The 23,144-nt window shown below is 40.9% G+C and overlaps 1 protein-coding gene and 1 long non-coding RNA gene across 2 annotated transcripts in view; one reads left to right on the top strand and one right to left on the bottom strand.

Moving 5' to 3' along the window:
* Positions 1-23,144, top strand: part of LOC148132257 (uncharacterized) — a 308,260-nt gene that overhangs the window by 223,349 nt on the left and 61,767 nt on the right. The gene's annotated exons all lie outside the window — the stretch shown is intronic.
* ACVRL1 (activin A receptor like type 1) overlaps positions 2,314-23,144 on the bottom strand; it is a 58,641-nt gene continuing 37,810 nt past the window's right edge. The window contains exons 9-10 of the mRNA XM_087956253.1: positions 13,136-13,266; positions 2,314-5,007 (exon numbers count right to left, since the gene is read on the bottom strand). Of these exons, the coding sequence (XP_087812379.1) occupies positions 4,867-5,007; positions 13,136-13,266 (272 nt within the window). The 3' untranslated portion in view covers positions 2,314-4,866. The remainder of the gene's footprint in view (positions 5,008-13,135; positions 13,267-23,144) is intronic.

Here is a 23,144-nt window from a genome sequence, read left to right as displayed (position 1 = left end):
ACAAAGTATCCATAAATTAGAGGACAGTCTTATCCCTGTCAACTCAAATGTGAGCACTAGTTATAGTGGTGGGATTTGTTCTTGATAAGTAAGTCTATTTGCCCCTTTAAACTCAAAGCTGAACAGAAAAGATTTTTAATAAAACAGGCAGCAGTCATATCATATCTCGGAGTGGGTTTACAGCCTGTTCGTTTTCTCAGGGTTAGGGTTGCGGAGTTCAAGGAGATTTATTCCCAAGCAAATGCAATTACAGCTTTACTGGATTAAGGAAAACCAGAAGTTTATTGGAAGGCTGAAAAGGCCCATAAAAGAACAGCCAACTATCACTGAAATCATTCGGGGTACACAAATGCTGGAAGATCAAAGTTTGCACGAGAAGTATGACAGGGCCCTTGGCAAGGTTCCCTGCAGGGAGACAATGAAACCACTGTGTATGGGCTTTCTCTGCTCAGGGGCTTCAGACAGACCGAGGTTCCCTTAACCAAGTAGGGAGCTGGACTCCGCCTTGGGGCGCATTCATAATGTTGAGAGCACATGATGAGCGTTACTCCCCAGAGGGCCCCCAGTCCGACTTGCCTGTTTCGATAAAGGCTGCTGCAATGAGCAAGGGCGGTCCCCCAAATGCCCATTTAGCCAGAGAACAAACTCCCCACCCCCAGTGTGCTTTCTACTCTCCCAGTGGGCCTTTATGGGACCCAAAGGCATTGCTCCAAATTAATATGGTGCTAGAGCATTTTGCTTTGCATTGCAGCATGCCTGTTTCCTATTCTCTAATATTTTTTTAAATTTAAAAAAGCATAAAAATCAGGTGGAACAGAGGGCTTGGGGGGGGGTACCACTTTGTCTGACCCTGAACTAAAGTTATATCTTGTGTTAATGTAGTTACGCAAGACTAGAACAACTATTGGTGTATTATCAGCTGTAAGGCTCCATCTGTCTTTCTTTCAATATTAATCAGCATCTGAACAGAGACACAAGTGCGTACGTTACATGAATGCCAAAACTTCACATATTCACTGGGAAATTATGGACGTTGTATAAGAGTTGTGCACCGGGCTCATTCACAGTTGAGTTGTAAATCTAACTATGAATGCCTAATTATTTTCAGTGTTATCTAATATTTACAGTGTGAAGAGAGAATGTAAACAGTGAGAAACTATATGAACAATATTGACAGCACTTTGGCAGTGTATATCCATTGGCCCTTCAACAGTCAGGTGTCAGGATAGGCATGCAGAGAAAACAGGAATTTCTGAATAAATGCTGAGGAAAAAAAGCCATCTATTCTCTAAGGAGAAATTATGGCTCCTAATTATGATCCCGTAAGCATGAGAGAAACATACATGATGTGATCCTCATGCTAAATTGTACCTGTCTGCCTAGTTAACCTAGATTTTTCTTCCTGCAAACTTGCACATTTCTGCTATCAGTGTCAGTGGCTATGGAGACCAGAGGGTTTTAAAAAAAATCAAATCCAGATTTAGCTTAGACTGAGACTTGTCCCTGAGTTTAGAGTCTACACATGAGGGCTTCTTTCCAGCACATGGAATGATTTATGCTTAATTACTTTTGATCAGAGCTGTTTGGATATATAGACTTGTTACTACATATGTTACTGATTCACATGGGCAAGCTTCTGATTAAAATAAATATACAGCTCAGCTTCTGTGCCAATTGGAGGGCTGTGGGGGCACCATTTTGCTAGCAAATAAGCTGAGATGATGGTTTGGAATAGCAGATGCATCTAACATAGTGTTTCCTTAGCTTATCAATGTGCTATTTTGCAGCTTTGTCCAACATCCATTTTCAAAGCTGGAAAATTGATTGGGTTCTTAAAGGGCAAATAACATGATAAAAATTCCAGCCTGTGCTACATGGAATTCAGAACTTCCTAGACTATTAAAAACATGGAGCCAGCCGCAATATTTTGGATACTCATCTATCCTGGATAAACAGCAGTTTGCAATCAGCAAGCAATTGGCTATGAAACCAGGCAGCTGTTGAGCTCTTAGGGACATAAGCTATCTAGTTCAGTATTCCACAAATTAACTAGCAGTGGCTCTTTCTTGGTTGCAGAGAATTAACGTTCCCACCTTCATCTAAGAGATCAGGATTGAACCCAAGACAAACTGTGCATTTGACAAGCATCCTGCACCTAATCCTGCCTCTGATTAGCATATGATATCTTCAAAGCCCTTTTTATTACTGTATGCTTTATTCCTGACATTTTTAGGTTATACATAAAATACTATGTACATCTAAAAAGCCAAAAAGCATTAAGCATGCAATTTTCTGAAAATCAATGAGACTAACTTCCCAGTATCATAGATATATTTTCAATCAGCCTTATTAAAGTATATGATGACAAATGTCAAAAAAATTTCAACAAGCAGGTGTTTGATAGAGGAAATTCTGGATTCAGATTCCAATTCAGCTGATTGTTTGGACATATCAGTAACCCTCAACAAATACATTTTTCCTCCTTTTTTAAAACTAGTTCATATGAGCTGAAAGAAAAGGCATAGTTTAATTATTACTTGCCATCTAGGAGTTCATTTAGAACACTTGACTCCTGTTAGTCCTAATGGGACTTGTGGTCTCTGAATGGAGATGTAGCTTTAAAAAAACAAACACTGTTGTTTTCCCCCCTGAAACTCTTTGTTCTCTTTTGTTAATTTGTGCTTCTCATCCTTCTCCCCATTAGAGAATCTTTGTCTGGACTCAGGTATTTTGGAACTTTTTTTGCAAACAACAACAAAAGGCTGCTTATTCCACCCCCACCCCCCCAGCATGTTTAATAAATACAAAAATAATTTCTGTGCAAATTAGTAATGATCTCAAAGCAATTTTGAGGCTTTTGATGAAATGAGGTTATGTGTTCTTCACTCAGTTCTACTCACCTGTCCTGCATATATTATTATATGCTGATATACATTTCTATGGCATAGAAAGCTAATTCCTTGGAGATGTTAGCACAACTCTGTGAATGTACAGGCCTTCCCCATTGCTTTCCTGTTTAATGTTTTGTCTTATCTTGTTATAGGCTATTCAGAAGTTCACTCTTGGGCCTGATTAAACTGTTGAAAACTTTTTCCACCTTCCACCCTTTTATTCAAAGTAATTTTACAAGGACAGGCCTTGGTCTTTGCAATTTGTTCACTTGTAGATGTATCCAGCATATCAAGAAGCAATCTTACTCATCTCAGTTTTAGTGGAACTATTGGACTCTATTTGTGCACAGGGTTTGTGAAGCTTACAGCTATTGTAACTCATCCATGCAATACAATAACATCAGGTGGAAAGAGTAATGTTTGATCCAACTTATCTTTTAGATAGGACCCATTCCTCTCACCCCCATCTTAAAATCAATAGAGTGAAATTCCCATCATTTTATTTGGTTAGATTTTTGCCTTATATTGCATCTGCATACTGAAATTTCTCAAAATTCAATTGATGTAGTTGTATGCAAATCCAGCTCCTGGACATTCACCTTGGTTCTGAATTGCCTAAAACCTTTGAGGGCTCCTAAGAAAAACTGCAGTGGGGGAACAATAGTGTTGGTGATCCTTAATTCTTGTGGGGCTCAAATGCAGAAAAAAATTGCATCACATATGTGTGTGCAAAGGTATTTAAATTTAATAGCTGGAGCAGTGTGGTCATGCAATAAGTCAGAACACACAGTTATAGTAGATTGGTTGGAGAGTGCTGGCTCCCGCGTGAGGCAATCTATGCTGTGATGGAATACTGTGGATGTAAAGGGGGAGTTTGTTTTCCCGCCTTTTTCTTCTGTGTATCCTGTATGCCCTGTGATTTACTTCATGATACTCCTGTTAGTCTGACTATCTTGTTTGCTGCAAATATAGATGTAAAATACAGTATATTTATTTATATAAAGCTACAAATTCATGTCAGTGTCTCTGGCTTCATTTGGACATCTGCTGTGCAATTCCCTGACGTGTGTGTGTGTGTGTGTGTGTGTGTGTGTGTCATTCACTACCGGCATTTGTCTTCCATCCATAGAGAGCAAAGCCAGCTCTACTCAGCATGGTTGCTAAACCCTGTTTCTACTGACCATGTTCGGGGATTATATGACAGGGCTAGTCAGGACCGGTTCTAAGATCGGTTACAGGATGGAAAGTCATTTTGAAGCCTTGTGCTGCTAAAATTCTGGCTTATTTAAAAAGAAATCAAGACTACATACAAGCAAAGCAATATCACATTGACCATCTAGACAGCTTTCCATGTTCACATACAGATAGAAAAAACTGTCATATCCCCATAGTGGTCTCAGATTTGTCTAGTATAAAGGCTTGCATAGTTGTGCCTATCCCTTTAAACCATTGTAGGCACTTTTGAAATGGCTCCTCTGCACACATGCATGCACATGCATGCACACACAGCTAGAGGCACGAACAGATTTTATACATTCAATCTAAACACTACCTTTGCAAATGATCCTTAACTGGCGTTTCAAAGGCAGCCACCCCTTTGGGCATAGCAGCTGTGTTCTTTGCAAATGGGATCCCTCCCATTTTTCAGGATTTTTGGTGGCGAGACGGACTGGCGTCAGGTTACAGATCCAGGGAGTATTTATATTAATGTACATTCTGCAAGACATGGGTAGGCCCCTCCTCCCTTTTGTTGCTAGAGGAACAAATTAAGGATTCCAGAAGCTGTCATCTGTTCTGTGAAACTTCCTTGCAGAGGGTCACTTTGAGCTACAGAGCTCTAGTCCAAAAACCTCTTGGTCAAGCTTCAAAGGAGGTCTACTGAAGCCACAGACAGAGGCCAGGACCAGCAGGAAACTTTGAAGGGATGACCTTGAACTTCCTTTGAGCCAAGGAGCCAGAAATCCAATTTCTGCTCCTAGAAGTTAGGAGAGTGTTTGGGTTTGTGGAAGGAGTTGCTGAGTTTTTTCAGTGTCTTTTTAATCCTCAGAGCTGTGAGTCTTGCTGGGGGACTCTGGAACCAGCATTCTTTCATGATCTTAGCTAGGGAAGATAAAGCCTGAAAGGTGAGGGGTGGTGGTGAGGGAAAGAAAAAGGGGGAGTTAGAATCCAAACCTAGACTGAATACATTTTCCAAAATTCTACACAACTAGAATCTTGCATGCATATTCACCTGAGCAAAAGCCTGACACAGTTTAACTATGGTTGTGATGTTGTGATTCTACATCATGCTGAGACAACTAGTCTTGCAAGGGTGGGACTATGACACTTTTCTTATATGTTTTAAAGGATGGTCTGTCTGTTTTTAAGCATAAGGACTGCTTGTCAATATGATGTGGGAAGTCAGGGATGGTATTTGTTGAACTCGGTGCAACAATCAGATTTAGGGTCTATAAGGATAGATCAAGGATAAATTAAAGAATTAACACTTTCACGTCGTTTCTTATTGCCTGGCAGAATTTCAGTCAGAGCTAGCTTTGGAGTTGATGGTGAAATTTTCTAGATTTATGACATCTAGGAGTGACATAGTCATATTCTCAATGTCTGACTTTTGGAACAATTCAGAAGTCTATAGCACCAAGGACAGCTGTAATGTCAACACACAATGAAAACCAAATGCTTAGTTTATACTCTTATTCAGATCAGAGAGATCTTTCTTTGGGGGGAATACAGATAGTCCTCATAACAGTTCACTTAGTGACCCTTCAAATTTACAGCGGCACTGAAAAAAGTGACGTATGATCATTTTTCATGCTTATGATTGTTGCAGCATCCACATGGTCAAAATTCAGGCGCTTGGCAACTGACTCATATGTATGACAGCTTTTGTGTCCTGGGGTCATGTGGTCAGCTTTTGTGGCCTTCTGACCAGCAAAAGTCAATGGGTAAGCCAGATTCACTTAATAACCGTGTTACTAAAAATTGCAGTGATTCACTTAACAGTTATGTCAAGAAAGGTCGTTGGGGCAAAAATCACTTGACAACTGTCTCATTTAGCAACAGAAATTTTGAGCTCCATTGTGGTTGTAAGTTGAGGATTACCTGTACCTCAGATCTTTTGACTGCCATAAGTGGATCAGTCTTTGATTCAGGTTGCATTGATATCTGGATCTCATGTCCAGTAGGGGTAGGGTCTACTAGGGTGATCTGCCCAAAAAAGTTACTCAGTTTGAGTAATTTGATTTTTAAGAGCTTGGAAAGTTTGTTGCAGCACCAGTGAGTCTGTTGGTATTCTGTTTGAAATGTAGAAGAAAGAATTTTAGCACTGGAGTTCACAGAATTATTCCTAGATGTCCTATCTGATCAATGCATATAAATTGCAGCAGCCAAAGAATGGGATAGACACATGTTAAAGAATGGGGGTGGGGGAGGCTGCAGTTTGGTAAGGTACAATATAAGTGGTTTTATTGACATGGTGATCTCTGCAGCAAAACTGTAACTGAACCAATTGGGGTGCCCTCACTAACGCAGAATCAAATATGAAAATCTCTCTCCTACTCTGATAGCGTCAAACTTGGTCCATTTCCATTTGTGACACCCGATAATATAGAATAGATCTTAGGTCTATAAAATTCCTTTTTATTCTTTCCCTCAATATGGCTTTGCAATGTATTTGAGAGTCGGTCTAGTGCAGGGGTGTCCAACCTTGGCAACTGTAAGACTTGTGGACTTCAACTCCCAGAATTCCTCAGCCAGCTTTGCTGGCTGAGGAATTCTGGGAGTTGAAGTCCACAAGTCTTACAGTTGCCAAGGTTGGACACCCCTGGTCTAGTGGTTAAAACACCAAGCTACAAACCAGGAGACTGTGAATTCTAGTTCTGTCTTAGGCATGAAAGTCGGCTGGGTGACCTTGGGCCAGTCACACTCTCTCAGCCCAACCCACCTCACAGGTTTGTTGCTGTGAGGAAAATAGGAGTATTATGTATGTTTGCCACCTTGAGTTGTTTATAAAAGTAATAAAGGTGGGATATAAATAAATAAAATAAAGCTTCTAAGCAGGAGGTTTTTTTGGAGGGAGGGGTGCCTTCAACTCAATGTTGGCTGCTGGTAGCTGATTGGACAAGTCCCTGCAGTTTCCCCCTCCCCCCTTGGCAAGATTTTTCAAAAGTGGTTTGCCATTGCCTTCTGCTTAAAGCTGAGACAGAATATCTGGGCACAAGGCCACCTAGTTGGCTTCGTTCAACTCTTATCTATCGCTGCTACATCTGCAACTAGCAAGCAACACCCTCCCCGCCCCCCAAGGGAAAAAAAAAGCCAAGGAAATGAAAGGTTCATTTCAGCTGAGAGCTAAAACTACCCTGAAAATTTATCATTTCCTTCTGAGGATGAATGCATTTGAGAATATAATGTCTCCAGACTATAGGATATGCTAGGAGACAGAATGTAGAGATAACCCTCAATTTATCTGATGGAACGGGGATTTCTGGAGGTGTTTGTTATAAACAGGAAGCTATGTACACTTAGATATGAACGTCGGAATAAAACCTACTAAGCATGGTGTTTTCCAGACTCTCCATAAACTGCCATTCAGAGATTGTGTTCTGAGTACAGCAGATCACCTGAGGGGGGCAGTAACAGATGCAAACCCTCCTCCCTCCTTTTGCAAGTACCAAGCCAGTCTGACATTTCAGAAAAGTGGAAGAAGGGCTTGTGTGTCAATCACACAGTCCTGGGAAGGGGAGGGAGGGTGGGAGAGAGGTGTCCTAGCAACAGTCATGGCCCCCCGAAGAGAGGACATCAGAAAGGCATCAATAGTGAAATATCGTATCTTTGAAACAGAAAGGCAACCCTGAATTTTAAGATGACTACTTCTGAAAGAGCAGACAGAGAGAGAGGGAGAGAGAGAAAAAAAGTCCTGTGCAAGGCCCACCCTCCCAAATAAATATGCGGGTGGGATATGCTTCTGTCCGTGAAGGAGAGGGACAAAAAAATAATAAACCCAAGTAGAATGAATTAGAATGAAATGCCTATAAAATATGATATCCATTTATAAAATAAATTGAGGCCCATCTGTCTATGGCCAATTACACCAAAATCAACCTCATGTACACAAACACAAGTACATATAAAGGTAGTCCTCAACTTACAACCACAATTGAGCCCAAAATTTCGACTACTGAGACAGTTGTTAAAAGAGTTTTGCTCCATTTTATGACCTTCCTTGTCACAGTTGTTGAGTGAATCCCTGCAGTTGTTAAGTTAGTACCACGGTTGTTAAATGAATCTGGCTTCCCCATTGACTTTGCTTGTCAGTGTTGTGGTTCGCCGGCAGCCTGTGCAGATGGCAGCAGAATCGGACAGTGGGGAAGAACAGGGACCAGTCTAGGATTCTAGGGAGGACTCAGATGAGGGTCCTGTGTCCGATGCAGAGATGCGGCTAGGACAGTGATGGCTAACCTATGACACGTGTGTCACTCGTGACACGCCGAGGCACTTTGACTGACACGCCTGTTGGTGTGGGGAAAACCTGCACATTTAGAGGCTGCCTGTGCTCTGCTCCAATCCCTGCTCCCTGCTTGTTGCGTGGAGGCGTGGTGTCACCGCTGCCGCGAGATCTTTGCAGCAGAGAACCAGTTTTAACCGCCATAAACTGAGGTTTGTCAGTTTCATTACCTCAGGAACGCTACAGGAGGAAAGGAGATCCATGAGGTTCACAGCCCTGTAAGGTGGCCTTCCGATCCCCACATCCTACACCTGCAGCCCTGAGACCAGGGAGACGAGTTTCACAGCCCTGTGTGATCACCCCAGCCCAGTCCGTCATAAACCAAATTATTGATATTTCTTGAAGTGACACATGACCCGAGGAAGGCTACACTTTTCCCCGATTTTCGACACACCAAGCTGAAAAGGTTAACCATCACTGGGCTAGGACCATCTGGGAGTTATGTGCTGACTCCGGAGCCTCCAGAATCTGGCAGCAGTGAGGCAGAGGAACAAAGGGAGCCTGTTCCCAATGCGCGTATGCGCAGAGTTGCCAGAAAGCAAGAGAAGCTAAGACAAAAGGGGCGACTTGGGAGTAAGGCTTGGAGATGATTGCCCCCTCCCATAAGACATAAAGGAGGAGCAAAGGTAGGAAAACCTTTGCAGGAAGCAAAGTCATTTGCTCTGATCGGTTTGGACTCTGAAAGCTCCGTGGTGAATTTGTTCTCCGTTTGGTTTTGGAAAGACTAATTGGGACTTTAGTCATTGGCAGCACTTCAAGTAAGATAAGGTGCGTTCTTATCTGACGTCTTACGAAGAACTTTGGCAGACGTCCCTGGGACTAATGATAACTGGTTAAGACTCATTCCGGGCTGTGAATGACGATAATTCACAGCCATTGAACTAAAATAAAAGAGTTTTGGATTTTATATGTGTTTGTTGGTGTCGCAAGAAGCCTTAGTCAGAACAGTCAGAAGGTCACAAAAGGTGATCACAGGACCCCGGCTGGGACACTGCAACCGTCATAAATATGAGTCAGTTGTCAAGTGTCCAAATTTTGATCACGTGACCATGGGGAGGCTGCAGTGGTCATAAGGGTAGAAAACTGCCATAAGTCATATTTTTCAGTGCTGTTGTAACTTTAAATAGTCACTGTATATGCTTGTGCACAGACACATCCTTTCTTCAAAAAACCTACCCCTACAATTAAAAAAAAACAGAACAAGGAAAGGAAAGAGAAAAGGGTAGCTGAGCTGGGAAAGAAACGAAGAAGAAGGGAGGAACAAAACAGAGAGATGAGCAGACACAGGAGACAGATGGACAAAAGAAGTAAAGGAACTGTTCTACTTAGGCACTAAAAAGGGTTAAAACTTAGCTGACAAGTGCCTGCTCCAGAGGGATGGGTAATCTGCAAAGGCATCCAGGTTTTTTTCAACGGTGAACCTGCAGACGCCTCCACTCTCTATGCTATATCAGTCAATGGTATGCCTTTAACTGCTTGCATTGTCCCAGTTTGGACCAGCCAAAGCTTCTGAGTGGTCTTCCAAGGCAGCCTTTGTGAAGTATCTTGCAATAATTTAGCCAAGATAAATGTATTTGTGTATCTTGTGATGGGTACTCCAACACTAGAAACGTTCAGTCTTTGGCAAAGGACAAGGTGAATGACTTCATCCCTATTTGTTGTAACTTTAGAGTAAGATCAGCGAAAATGGCTGGGACTATTTGCATTTGTTTTTCTTCCTGGGTTGTGCAGCAAAGTTATTCTGTTGCTTCACCAAGCACGCAAATGTCGGCTCTAAAAGTGTTGTCTCGGCATATAGCTTGTGTGATGACATTACAGAATTTCCCATGCTATAGGAAAAAGTTACATAATCAGGAGGGCATGGTACAATGTTGGCTAACCTACGCTAAGGCCATTACCTTATGGCTCTAGTATTAAGGATAAATTATTTGTGTCTCAAGGCTTCTGGTACCTGGCCATGAGGGTCTGAGAAGAGTTTCATAATTCAGAATGCTTCACTCCAATCTATGTCTTCCACTGTCTCCTTTCCAGATAAAGTACAGGTGGTCCTTGACTTACAACAGTTCATTTAGTGACCGTTTGAAGTCACGACGACACTGAAAAAGTGACTTATGACCGTTTTTCACACTTAATGACCTTTGTAGCATCTCCATGGTCACGTGATCAAAATTCAGATGCCTGGCAACTGACTCATATTTACGATGGTTCCAGTGTCCCAGGGCCATATGATCACTTTTTGTGACCTTCTGACAAGCAAAGGCAGTGGGGAAGCCAGATTTACTTAACAACGGTTTTACTAACTTAACTGCTGCAGTGATTCACTTAACAATTGTGGCAAAACAGGTCATAAAATGGGCAAAATTAACTTAACAACCGACTCACTTAGCAATAGAAATGTTGGGCTAAGTTGTGGTCATAAGTTGAAGACTACCTGTATAGAAAAAACACTATTGAACCCTCTAGTTCAGGGGTGTCAAACTCACGGGCCGTGGGGTGGATGCATCACGCGCTGGCCATGCCCCCAGTTTAGCGAAGGGGGAAAAAGTCACGATACATCACGTGATGCCTCTATGACACCGTGAGTTTGATACCCCTGCCCTAGTGGGATCAGCCACAGAGATGGTTGGCCCAAGGAAATCCACCTCAGTCAGGAAGCTCATCAAGTGATCTTGAGCTATTTGCTATCTCACTATCTAATTCGGTTTAGGGGACATATTTACCATTTAGATCTTCTTGAAGGAAAAAATGCCATGAAAAATGAGAATGAGAAATAAAAGCTTTCTTAATGGGATAAAGTAGAGAATGGAGCTGTCCAAGGAATGAAAAGGTGTTCAGACTCAATGATTCTGGCCCTTCATTCATCCCTTGCTTAATTAAGATTATGGGCCCATTCAAATTCAATTGCTAATTGGGGCATACACCCTTGTTTACATGAAGGAATCTTCAATTTGGTGGTCTGTAAAGCAACAAACAGTGCCTTATCGTCCACTTGTTTGCATGGATGGTTTATTCTAAGGCATTTTATCTCCTGACCACCCAAGGCCTTGGTCATACTCCCTCTAGCTTCTGGGATTCCAGCAGCCGCTGCCCACGATTTTTTCTGCTTGTCTTATCTTTGCATTCTTTTTTTTTTTCTTTTTTCTTTCCCTGAACTAATGCCAAGATTCTCTCCCAGGGATCTGAAGTCATAATTTATAACACAATCTGTGCTTCCCTGTCTTATAAAAGTCAAGTAGGTCCTGCAGCAGATTTGCCAGGTATCAAGTCAGCCATTGGCCTGACTTGATACCAGAGAGTAAATCACGGATTTTCTTTCCTATTCCTTGCTTCATCCATTCAGCCCTATCTTGGACAGATGCTCTACAGTCATAGAATACTGGTTATTGTAACAAAGAAAATTGGGAAAGATGGAAAATGATGGTTGGATAGAGAACTGGAAAGGACAAGAGACATATGGGTCCTGTGTCTTCTGACTAACTAGAAGACCCCAAGCTATATGATAAATCTTCAAGTGGAAGACTGGCAATCTGAACGGCCAGAAATATTATTTCTTCAGATGTTGCCCTGCAGAGTGTTTGCCTCTCAAATCCACCTCATAATTTTTGAAAGAACCTTATAAAGCAGTCTCCCATGCAGACGATGAGATAGCTTAAAGAATGGGAAACAACTGATGCTCTAATAGTCTCAATCCTCATTTCTGTCCACAGTAAGTAAAACATGAGGGAATTGGAAATATTCCTAGATGTCTCCACCATGATTGATTTTTTTTTTACTCACTTTGTATGGTTTGTATATTTAACTTTTATAGTGGGTTTTTTAAAATAATGACTTTTGATATTTTTATAATGATTGTTTTTTAAAATATTTCCTATTTTGTTGATTGTTATAGACTAAGGGTGTCCAATCTGTGGCCTGTGAGTTGGATGCGTCACACCCTGGCCACACCTACCACCAGTTTAGCGAAGGGGGAAAAAGTCACAATATGTGACATGACCACAATATGATATCACAAGCTTGACATCCATGTTGTAGACTGTCAAAAGTCACTTTTTGTGAGCTAGGTTGCCACACAAATGTGATTAATAAATAAATTAAATGGTTAAGTATCCCAACAGGGCCAGAACGTGATAGGGCAGCCTGGAATTTTCCTAGGGGAAGAACACCAAGGCACGGCAGCCCTTGTATAGCGAGAGTGGGAATCCTTGTAGGGAAATGCAGCTGTAGAGCAACGTTTCTCAACCTTGACAATTTTAAAATGTGTGGATTTCCAACTCCCAGAATCCCCCAGTCGGCATGTTGGCTGAGGAATTCTGGGAGTTGAAGTCTACGCATTTTAAACTTGCTTGGGCTACAGAACACTGCTTTGGTGCAGGTGCTAAACATAATAATCAGAGCAGCTCTTTCAGAGAAGAAGGGAATTAGCTGATGGGGTAAATCATCTCATCTTTCCAAGATAGCTAGAAGATACATGACATCATTGGGATAGGGGCATAGCTTCCCTTCACTCCTGCATGGAAGGGGCCTCTATCTCCCCAAACTGTTCAACAGATCTAGCTGGGAAGCTTGATTCCTATGCTGGCATGGTACAAGATGCCTTTTTTGTTCCTGCCCCTACTTGGAAGTTGACGGCCACACAGCAATCCTAGCTCAACAAGCATCCTTTTTGAAACAACAGGAACCCCTTCCTGTTAAATAACAAAATAAAACTCTAAAAGTTATCTTTCTAACAGACTGCATCACTCACCGGGTCAGAGAACATCCGATTTGGAATGGTGGGTGTCTGCTGGTCAATGCAAACCACTTTTTTCATGTCTTCAAAGCTGGGGTCGACTGGAACCAAGTCGAAGAAAGGAGGTTTATAATCTTCAATAATCCCTGCAGGATAAAAAAGATGGAGGGAACAGGAAGGAGAAGTCTTGAGACTGCAAGCATGCAGAAATTATTCAGTGTGAACATCATCTTCCTGTACCATCTGTTATGTCCAACCCAGGTCCCGGTGTTCGAACGTAGTCAAATATGGACAAAAGAAACGCTACACAGATTCAGGAGGACTGTGCTGATAAATGATCAAGCTCATACAAAGAGAGAGAAAAAATTTCAGGGTCCATTTCAATTCTATGAGTATACAGGTATATCTATGGAAAGAAGCTAAATCTGCCCATTATCTCAGACTAGGGGGATCATCATGAACATGGAATTGGAATTTGTGTAGCTCCTATGCCAGCAATCATGTTCTCCAATGCCATATAAGCAAACGGATTTCTTTTTGTCCTGGAATCAAAAACAACTGAACCGAGTTTGAGGACGTTGATGTGGAAGAGACCGATCTTGATGTACATTTCTGTCATTTGGCAATCCAACCAATTCCAATTCTAAGAGTGTGTTAAATAAAGGACTTTAAAACATTTCCTCTGGAAAATCTCAGTGAAAAGATTCCACCCTGACAACGCCTTAGGCGTAGGTGGGCCTCCTCAGTGGATACATCACATATCAGGGCAAAATGCTCTAGATGGTTTGTTCCAGTGCCTCCTTATTCTGTGAGAATCCAGAGAGTGTGAATTAGATAGTAAATAGTCAGATTTTCTATTCCGATTTGCTAACACTTTAGCTGAGAGCACTGAAATGTTTTGTAGACTTTGTAATGGAGACAAGTAGGAAGCAGAAGCAAATCAGCAACTACCCAAGAACCCATTTGCAAATTGATTCTTAAAATTTGAGACATAAGGAAAAAAAATTGCATAAAGCAAATGTTTGAGAGCAGGTATTTTCTCTTACCACTTGAAGCAGATGCACAATATCATCAAATGTGTAGATTTTGAGAAAGAACAAAGAATCCAGCTTAGAGTCTTACAGGTAATATGACAATGAAGTCATATTATGGTTTGTACATTATAGGACAATCCAAAACCACCGCGAGCTCAATTTCCTATCATCTCAGTGCTATCAGAATTCAGCAAATAGGCACTAACCATGTCTTATAAAATGATAAAGAAGTTACAAAAGTATCAAGTATTACATTTGAGACATGATTCCCCCCGGCATAATGTACTTGTACGAAATTACAAAAACAGCATGAGAAGAGCTCTGAGAAAGCAGAGTGGAAAAATACAGGAAAAACCAAGGCAGAAGTCTTTCAAACAGCCTCCATTGAGAAATAGCAAGTGGTGAGACTACTTTTGTTAGAGACAATGCACATGCCCGTGCACGCCTCATGAGCAAATGCTCACATGTCTCCCATGAAATGCAATAAAGCCGTTTTCACTAGCTTAGCGAGGCAGGTAGGTGGGAGGGGTCAGGGGCTAATGTTGAAGGAAGGGTTGACCTAGGCTGTTGTTTTCTTGTAGGGAGAATGGAAAAATGAGGCTAAGTTAGTGTAGATCAGTGTTTTTCATATTTGGCAATTGAATTAGTGTATGTAATGGTATGGATCTTTCAGAACGGAAGATGAAAAACAATAGTTCTTTGTGTGAATCCTGTTTCTTATCAATACAATACAGGTAATCCTTGGCCTGCAACCGAGCCCAAAATTTGTCTTGCTCAATGAGACATTTGTTAAATGAATTTTGACCCATTTTATGACCTGTCTTGCCACAGTTGTTAAGTGAATCACTGCAGTTGTTTTAAGTTATTAATACAGTTATTAAATGAATCTGGCTTTCCCACTGACTTGCTTGTCCAAAAATGTGATCACATACCCCAGGACGCTGCAACCATCATAGCAATAGCAATAGCTCTTAGATTTATATACTGCTTCACAGTGCCTCACAGTCCTCTCTAAGCGGTTTACAGAGTCAGCCTATTGCCCCCAGCAATCTGGGCCCTCGTTTACCCACCTCAGAAGGATGGAAGGCTGAGTCAACCTTGAGCCTGGTGGGATTCGATCTGCCAAACTGCAGGCAGCTGGCAATCAGCAGAAGTAGCCTGCAGAACTGCACTCTAACCACTGTATCACCACAGCCCAACAAGTATATAAATATAATAAATAAGTATCAGTTGCCATCCAAATTTTGATCACATGATCACGGGGAGACTGCAACAGTCATACGTGTAAAAAATGATAAGTCATTTTTTCAGTGCCATTATAACTTTGAACAGTTACTAAACAAACTGTTATGAGTCAAGGACTATCTATATACATTTTGGGAGCTACTTGTTAGGCAAGGGTCTTAAAGACTTTAGGATGCCCTGCTCATTACGACTTGAAATATGCAAGAAAGTTCATGACATTGAACCAAGGTATTTCAATTTGTGACTTAGGATCAAAGTTATATAGTTTCTGCTGTTGGCACATATTTTAGCCAAGATTAATAGCAAAGAATAGAAAGAATATATTTATAAATTATGGGGCATCTGTTGAACTAAAGTATACCATAACCCCTTAAAGATATTAGAGACCAATGGTTACAAAATCCTGACATCTTTACTGCTAGAAGGAACTGTCTGGGGAAATTAACTGAATTAACTGGGGAAAAAAACATCAGTTTTTGTTAACTTTCCATCAAAATATTGCATAGAGCCACGGTGGTGCAGTGGTTAGAATGCAGGCTGTTCAATTCTGAACGGCTCAAGGTTGACTCAGCCTTCCAGCCTTCTGAGGCGGGTAAAATGAGGACCCAGATTGTTGGAGCAAATAGGCTGACTCTGTAAACGGCTTAGAGAGGGCTCTAAAGCACTGTGAAGCGATATATAAGTCTAAGTGCTATTGCTATGTAGTTATTACTATAACTTCACTATCCTCATTAGCATATCTTTCAAATCATAGGTTGTAAAAATAAATGACAATAAAAATAAATCCAAGGGTGAAACAATTACAAGTGGATAAAAAAGCCACACTCAAAAGACCTTGCCTAGAAAAAAAAGAGTTTTGGTTGTTTCCTGCAAGACAAAAAGTATGTGAAACAAGGCAAATTTTGAGGGAAAGATACATTAAAAGGCCCCCTTCGCCGAAGTTCTGAGACATACCTCAGCAAGTGGATGTACCTTTTAAGGGGCTTCCTCTGGCTAACCTAATTAGTGTTGCACTCATCAGGGACACAAGTCTGCAGTCTCACAATCAGGGTGTAGAAATGTACAAGAAGAAAACTCTAGATGATAACTGAAACAAAGCCTGCACCAGAAAGAATATTTCTCTCCTCAATTCATATGTTCTTCAGTTCAGAAAGGCCCCAAGCCTTGGAATGCCAAACACAATCTACTATATATATCTGAATAGTCAAGATCTTGTTGATGACCCAAGCTCTGTAAAGGACCTTGGAATACTCACCTCTAATGATCTAAGTGCTAGAGCCCATTGCAACTACATAGCCAAAAAGGCATTAAGAGTTGTTAACCTAATCCTACGTAGCTTTTTCTCTGGTAATATCACACTACTAACCAGAGCATACAAAACATTTGCTAGACCAATACTCGAATACAGTTCATCAGTCTGGAACCCACATTACGTATCTGATATTAGCACAATTGAGAAAGTCCAGAAATATTTCACAAGAAGAGCTCTCCACTCTTCTACTCGTTGTAGAATACCTTATGCCACCAGACTTGAAATTCTAGAACTAGAAAACCTTGAATTACGCCGTCTTCGGTCTGACTTTAAGCATGGTATATAAAATCATACATTGCAATGTCCTACCTGTCAATGAATACTTCAGCTTCAACCATAACAACACAAGAGCACACAATAGATACAAACTCAAAGTAAACCGCACCAAACTTGATTGCAGGAAATACGACTTCAGCAATAGAGTGGTCAATGTCTGGAATACTCTACCCGACTCTGTAGTTTCTTCCCCAAACCCCAAAAACTTTAACCTTAGACTGTCTACTATTGACCTCACCCCTTTCCTAAGAGGTCTGTAGGGGGCGTGCATAAGCGCACCAACGTGCCTACTGTCCCTGTCCTATTGTTTCTCTTATTCTTCTTTTATTTTTCTTATATGTACCCATTTCATGTATTCACAACTATGTATACACTTATATTTATTATCTTGTAAACAATTGGCAAATCAAATAAATAAAATAAATAAATAAATATATCTGGAACATGAAGATTAATGAACCAGCACCAGGTATATGCTGACATACTGAAAAGTACTACACACAGACTGAAAAACACATGCAAACATGGTATGGTTGGGCTTTGTGTACACTAGTAGATTTTGGAAGCATAATACAATATTAAATGCTGCGCTGAAGTTGGATGTGAGCTTTCATATCAACGGACTTTTAAATGTCTGATATTACATCTGGAATGAGAAGCTGAACTAGGTTCATTGGACACATTTTCTTTACAATGCTCAAGGGTTCCTACCAGTTCTCAGCACTAATGTGTTTGGTGCCACCTGCCGGCCAAGAACTCTATTTATCTAGGACCTTCATCAGTTAGCTTTGTTAAACCTTTCTATACTAAACAGCTCAATGTAACTTGACCCTAATCCATCTGACAACCTGATTTTGAATGATGGGGATCCTGTGCACATCTCAGTGCTTTGCTCTAGCTGAAGTTGAAGACAGGCATGAGGCTCTAGAAAAAGTGCAGAGAAGAGCAACCAGGATGATTAGGGGACTGGAAGCTAAAACATACGAAGAAAAACGGTTACAGGAACTGGGCATGGCTAGTCTAGTAAAGAGAAGGACCAGGGGAGACATGATAGCAGTCTTCCAATATTTGAGGGGCTGCCACAGGGAGGAAGGGGTCAAGCTATTTTCTGAAGCTTCTGTAGGCCAGACAAGGAATAATGGATGGAAACTGAACAAGGAGAGATTCAACCTGGAAATAAGGAGAAACTTTCTGACAGTGAGAACAATCAACCAATGGAACAGCTTGCCCTCGGAAGTTGTGGGAGCATCATCACTTGAGACTTTCAAGAAGAGATTGGACTGCCATCTGTCAGAAATGGTGTAGGGTCTCCTGCTTAGGCGGAGGGTTGGATTAGATGACCTACAAGGTCCCTTCTAACTCTGATTATCTGTATGATGCCATTTTTCCTCAAGATGGTCTTGCCACGCCAAGCAATACTACCAAATTTTCATACCTAGGTGGTACAGGATATTCCAAAAATAGAGAGTGGCTATGAACCTTAGAGCACGTAAAAGGCAGCCAGTTAAAGATCCTTTATTGTGAATGTAATTGGCTTATTAACTAGTATTACCAGTATTTATTCAGAAAGGGAGAGAGAATTAGCCCGGTTAATACATGCCTCAATTGGATTTTAGTTTGGCTTTTTTAATGTAATCACTATTTTCTTTGAAGCCTCTTGTTTCTGTAGTCAAGGATCAGACAAGTAATGAGATTTAGAACAAAGAAATTAACAAGCTCACAAACTTCAACGGTATAATCTCTGGTTATAGAAATAACCCAGCCCAAATTGAAGCGGGGCAGGCATCAATATGGTTAGCTTCTGAGCTGAGTTTGTTTAATTAGCTTACTGCATAAGCCATCATTGGTCTGGGTTCATACTAAGCTACAAGTTATGAAGTACAGTGGCTGGGTTTAGGGAATATCCTAAGCTAAGGCAAAAATAAGAAACCCATTAGGGTTTAGCACAGTCGTTTAGTAGTTTGAGAAGAACAGAAAAGAAGCCAAACAGCAAAAGACCATACAGAAGCAAGGATTTGTAGGGTAGTAACCTGGAGATACACATTGAGGGCACCTTCCAAAAAGCTTGGACAAAGTGGGCTATTGGTATTTTTCGGTTAAAACATCTGCTCATTTTTTTCCTTCTGCCATAGGTGAGTAAAATTATTTCGTCCTTAGGGTGCCTGTCTTTAAAAAAGGAAAAGGACATCTCCTTTGCAGAAAAGGAGAGGCACTCTATGCTTCTAATGCAGCTCATGAAAACTTAAGCCTTTTAATAATTTGAAAAAGCCCCTACCAAACTCTTCCTTCTTTCCTTCTTTCTTTCTCTCTCTTTTCCTTCCTTCCTTCCTTCCTTCCTTTGCAAAGAGAAAAATCCCACACTCAGTTTCCAGCATCTCCAAGCATGGGTAGGAAAAACCAGAGGGGGTGTCATTTGGGAGATGGGTGACTTGTAAATTAAACCAACCACCAAGCAAGCAAACTGATTCTCCTTAGGAGCAGATATGGTCCAGAAAAACTTAGTGGCAGCCTCCAAAACTCCTAAAGTTTGTTGCCGTCCAATTCTAATTTTAATATGAGAGGAAAGGAATGTTGCTCAAGACATCGTGAGTAAATTCCACGTTATTCATGGAATTTTGATTTGATTTGATTTCCTTCGTTTGTTCTTGGATCCATTGTATCTTGCTCTGAATCAATCTACTTTTTGGATCATGACACTTATCCTGCCTCCCTTTCAGTCAAGAACTTTAGCCTTTGATCTGAAAATGAGTGTATAGTTGGATCTAAAAGGACCAGCCTAGAAATCAGAACTTCTAGTCCCTCCTTAGTCATGAAAGCTGGCTGGGTGTTTTGGGCTAGTCATTCTCTCTCAGCCCAACTCATCTCACAGGTTGTTGTGGGGAAACTAGGAGGAAGGAATATTAGGTATGTTTGCAGCCTTGAATTCTTTATAAAAGGTAATCAATCATTTGTTCCATCAAATCAATCCAATCTCAAACAGCAGTCAGCATCAGTACATAGCAACTTCCTAATTTCTGAGCATTCCTGGTAGGAAGTACCTTCCTATACAGCCTCTGCCTCCCCGACAGGAGAACTGCACCCCCATGTGGAATATTTAGGAAGCATTTAACGACATGGCTGTTTCAATATGCATTGGGGAACTGAGGAAAGAATGGGGATGTACCTTGAGATGAATCCAGGTATTTTTTTTTAATGTTATAAGGCATGATGTTTTCTTATATTATTACAAGTTGTAAAGCACCCCTTCTGAGGCCACTGTAATTTTGAACAGTTAAACAACCGTTCATTAAGCGAGGACTACTTTAGTTTCCACCATAGCATTCTAACCCCAGTGCTGGGTTGGCTCTTGATTCACATGTATATCCTTACTTAAGCTGCTCTTCAAATCAAGAGGGCTGGCCTTTAGCTCAGACCTGCTTATTCCAGCCCATAGTTTGGGAAAGGGACACCCACCCACCCCAGAGGTGGTATTCAGCAGGTTCTGACTAGTTCTGGAGAACCGGTAGTGGAAATTTTGAGTAGTTTGGAGAACTGGAAAATACTACCTCTGACTGGAGAATTTACAGTATCCTTCGCCTGCCACACCCACCAAGCCACGCCCACAGAACCCGTAGTAAAAAAAATTGAATCCTACTACCACTGTTGTTTTGAGGGTTGAACTGGGACTCTTTGCAACAGCCTAGAAGCTTTACTTTTGAGCAACATAATTCTTCAAATCAGTACTCTGTGGATCTCAGTCTATCAGCTGAATACCTTTGATCCTTGAAAAATGCTCAGGTTTATAGCTACACTGTTACGGACTTGCTTTTTCACTCTAGGGCAGTTTCTGCACAAGTGTTAATTGCCAGAAAGCTGGAAATTCAAAAATTATTTGGAGCTTACTGCAATGAGATTATTGTCTGAACAAGATGGGAAGATCTGGCACTACCCAGGATAGAAGAATGGTTGGTAAAGATGATAGACCCTGCCAGGATGGCTAAATTGATTTCTTTGAGTGGAGAAAACTAAACTATGTTTATTGCTGACTGGAAACGCCTTATGGATTTTTGCACAAAACTAAAAAAAAAGAATTTATGATTTACGATTTTGAATCATGTTGTAACAGAGTAAGAGGTAAATTTTTAACTGTTCTTCTATCTGCTGTAAAGAAGAGGTCCTCCTGCTTCAGTTCACTCCAATCAGTAACTACAGGAGAAATTTTGTTTAATGAGAAAAGATAATAGATAATTGAAACAGGACAGACAAAAAATACAAAAATAATGATTTGAATTGAGATGAGATAATTAAAATAAAATTGAGAAAATTAAAAGAGGGGAGAAGCTATGCAGAAAATGTAAAATAGTAATAAGATATGGAATAGAATATAAAAATGAGCATGAACTTGAATTTGTGTCTGTACGAAGAAATGTAACCCGGGATTACGCTACTTTCAAAAAAGATGTTTTATTTGTATTTTTTTTCTTTTTGTGAAAACTCAAATAAAATTTACAAAAAAAAAAAAAAAAAAGAAGAGGTCCTCCTTTGTATCTTTTTCTGTCTTTTCTATTTTTCTTTCTTTTTTCTTTTCTTGCACTTTTAGGTTTCCCTTCGAGTTCTTCTTTTCTTTCTCTATTAGAATATTAGTTGTATTAGTTTATATTGGTTTAATCCTTAACACAACTACTTTAAAAAAAACAAAAACCACAAAAATACATTGGATCTTTGCTTGGTTTTCAGCGATCCTCATTGCAAACTTGTATAGTATGGTCTGCACACAAGAACACTTTAGAGGTGAGATCCTTTTCCAGCCACTTCCCTTAAGAAATGTAAAATGCAAAAAGGGGGCGGGAACCAACAGAGAAACCATCACTGGAAGCCTCTGCATATTTTGCCAATGTAGGAGCAGAGAGGCATATTCACTGCTGCATTGGTCAGAGGATAGCCGAAGTTCCCTGAAGGTGGCCAGTTGCCAAGCTAAGCTGTGATGCTGCTTGTTTCCTAATCAGAGTTGAACAAACAAAGTGCTGATTGAGTCTAATGGTCCCTTTAATCTGCAAGCTGGGCGCTGACACTAGATTACAGTGTTTATAATTTACAGCTAATCATTCGTGTGGAAAAAGAAAAATGAAAACACTTCCAACTAGGCCAGTCAAAAACATCCCCATTAACAGGCCTGATTAGCGATTGTTTCTACACAGGGAGCCAAAGTGGGGGGGGAGGTGGGGAAGAGTGGAAAGCAAGGCCGGCTCCTTCCATTCTCTAACAGCAGCTGAGATTCCAGTTCCTCAATAAAGCATGAACTCAACTGCAGTGCCAGAAGTTACAGGTTTTTCTTTCAAATTAAAGAGCTGGACAACCTGCAGTCCCCAAAGACTCTAGCTCCGGGCAATCCCTCTCTCTGTTGGCTTGGGCTAATGGAGGAATGGAGATGGCCCATTGCCATTTTAAAAGAACCAACGGCCCTCTGTCAACCCTGCCAGTTTTAATCTATTCAGCAAATCACAGCTGGGCAAATTATGCTCAATCCCATGTATGAACTGTCCTAAGACTGTTTCTAGGCCACACAATTGGGATCTGTTCGCATGATCTCTGAGCAGGTAAGAGTTGCTGGAGAGCTGTGAAAAGCTAGTTATTATTCCACTCATATATGTACAAGTTCTAGCTTGGGCCACAGCACCACAAAGACAACTTTACACATGTTTTCAAGACTGCGCTGGAAGCTGAGTCCAACATGAAGTAACGAAGAGAGATGACTATCTTCTGAGACTTCAGCCACTGCTGGTCAGATGGCCGGCTGATACAGAAAACTGAGTAAACAGTTTCCTTCATTCATGGCAACACTTTGGCATGAAGGAGAGGAATAACTAAAATTCTAAATAATTAAACACAATCTCCATATTAAGAGGGAAAAGACCTCTGAACATCAGAGAGACCTTGGAATCCCAGTTAATAAGGGACAGCAATGCCAGAGCGTTATTGAACCCAGGGGCTGAATTACACACTGCTAAAATGTTTGGCTGCAGGTTGTCCAGCTCTGAACCAAGAAGGTAGCTAGCATAAGGCTCCCTGACAAAATGGCTGATCTGGTAGGTGTGGCTAGTTACAAAGCACTTCCTGCAAGCAAGAGAAATTGCTCTGGCAGTTCTCTGTAACCTCCCAGTATGCTTTCCATTTTACC

This window comes from Notechis scutatus, chromosome 2 (genome assembly GCF_049901735.1).
Source record: "Notechis scutatus isolate UNSWTSFEM ecotype Mainland chromosome 2, rNotScu1.2, whole genome shotgun sequence".
NCBI lineage: Eukaryota > Metazoa > Chordata > Lepidosauria > Squamata > Elapidae > Notechis > Notechis scutatus.
Note: the sequence above shows the minus strand (reverse complement) of the source record. Positions and strands in the feature narration are given on the sequence as shown.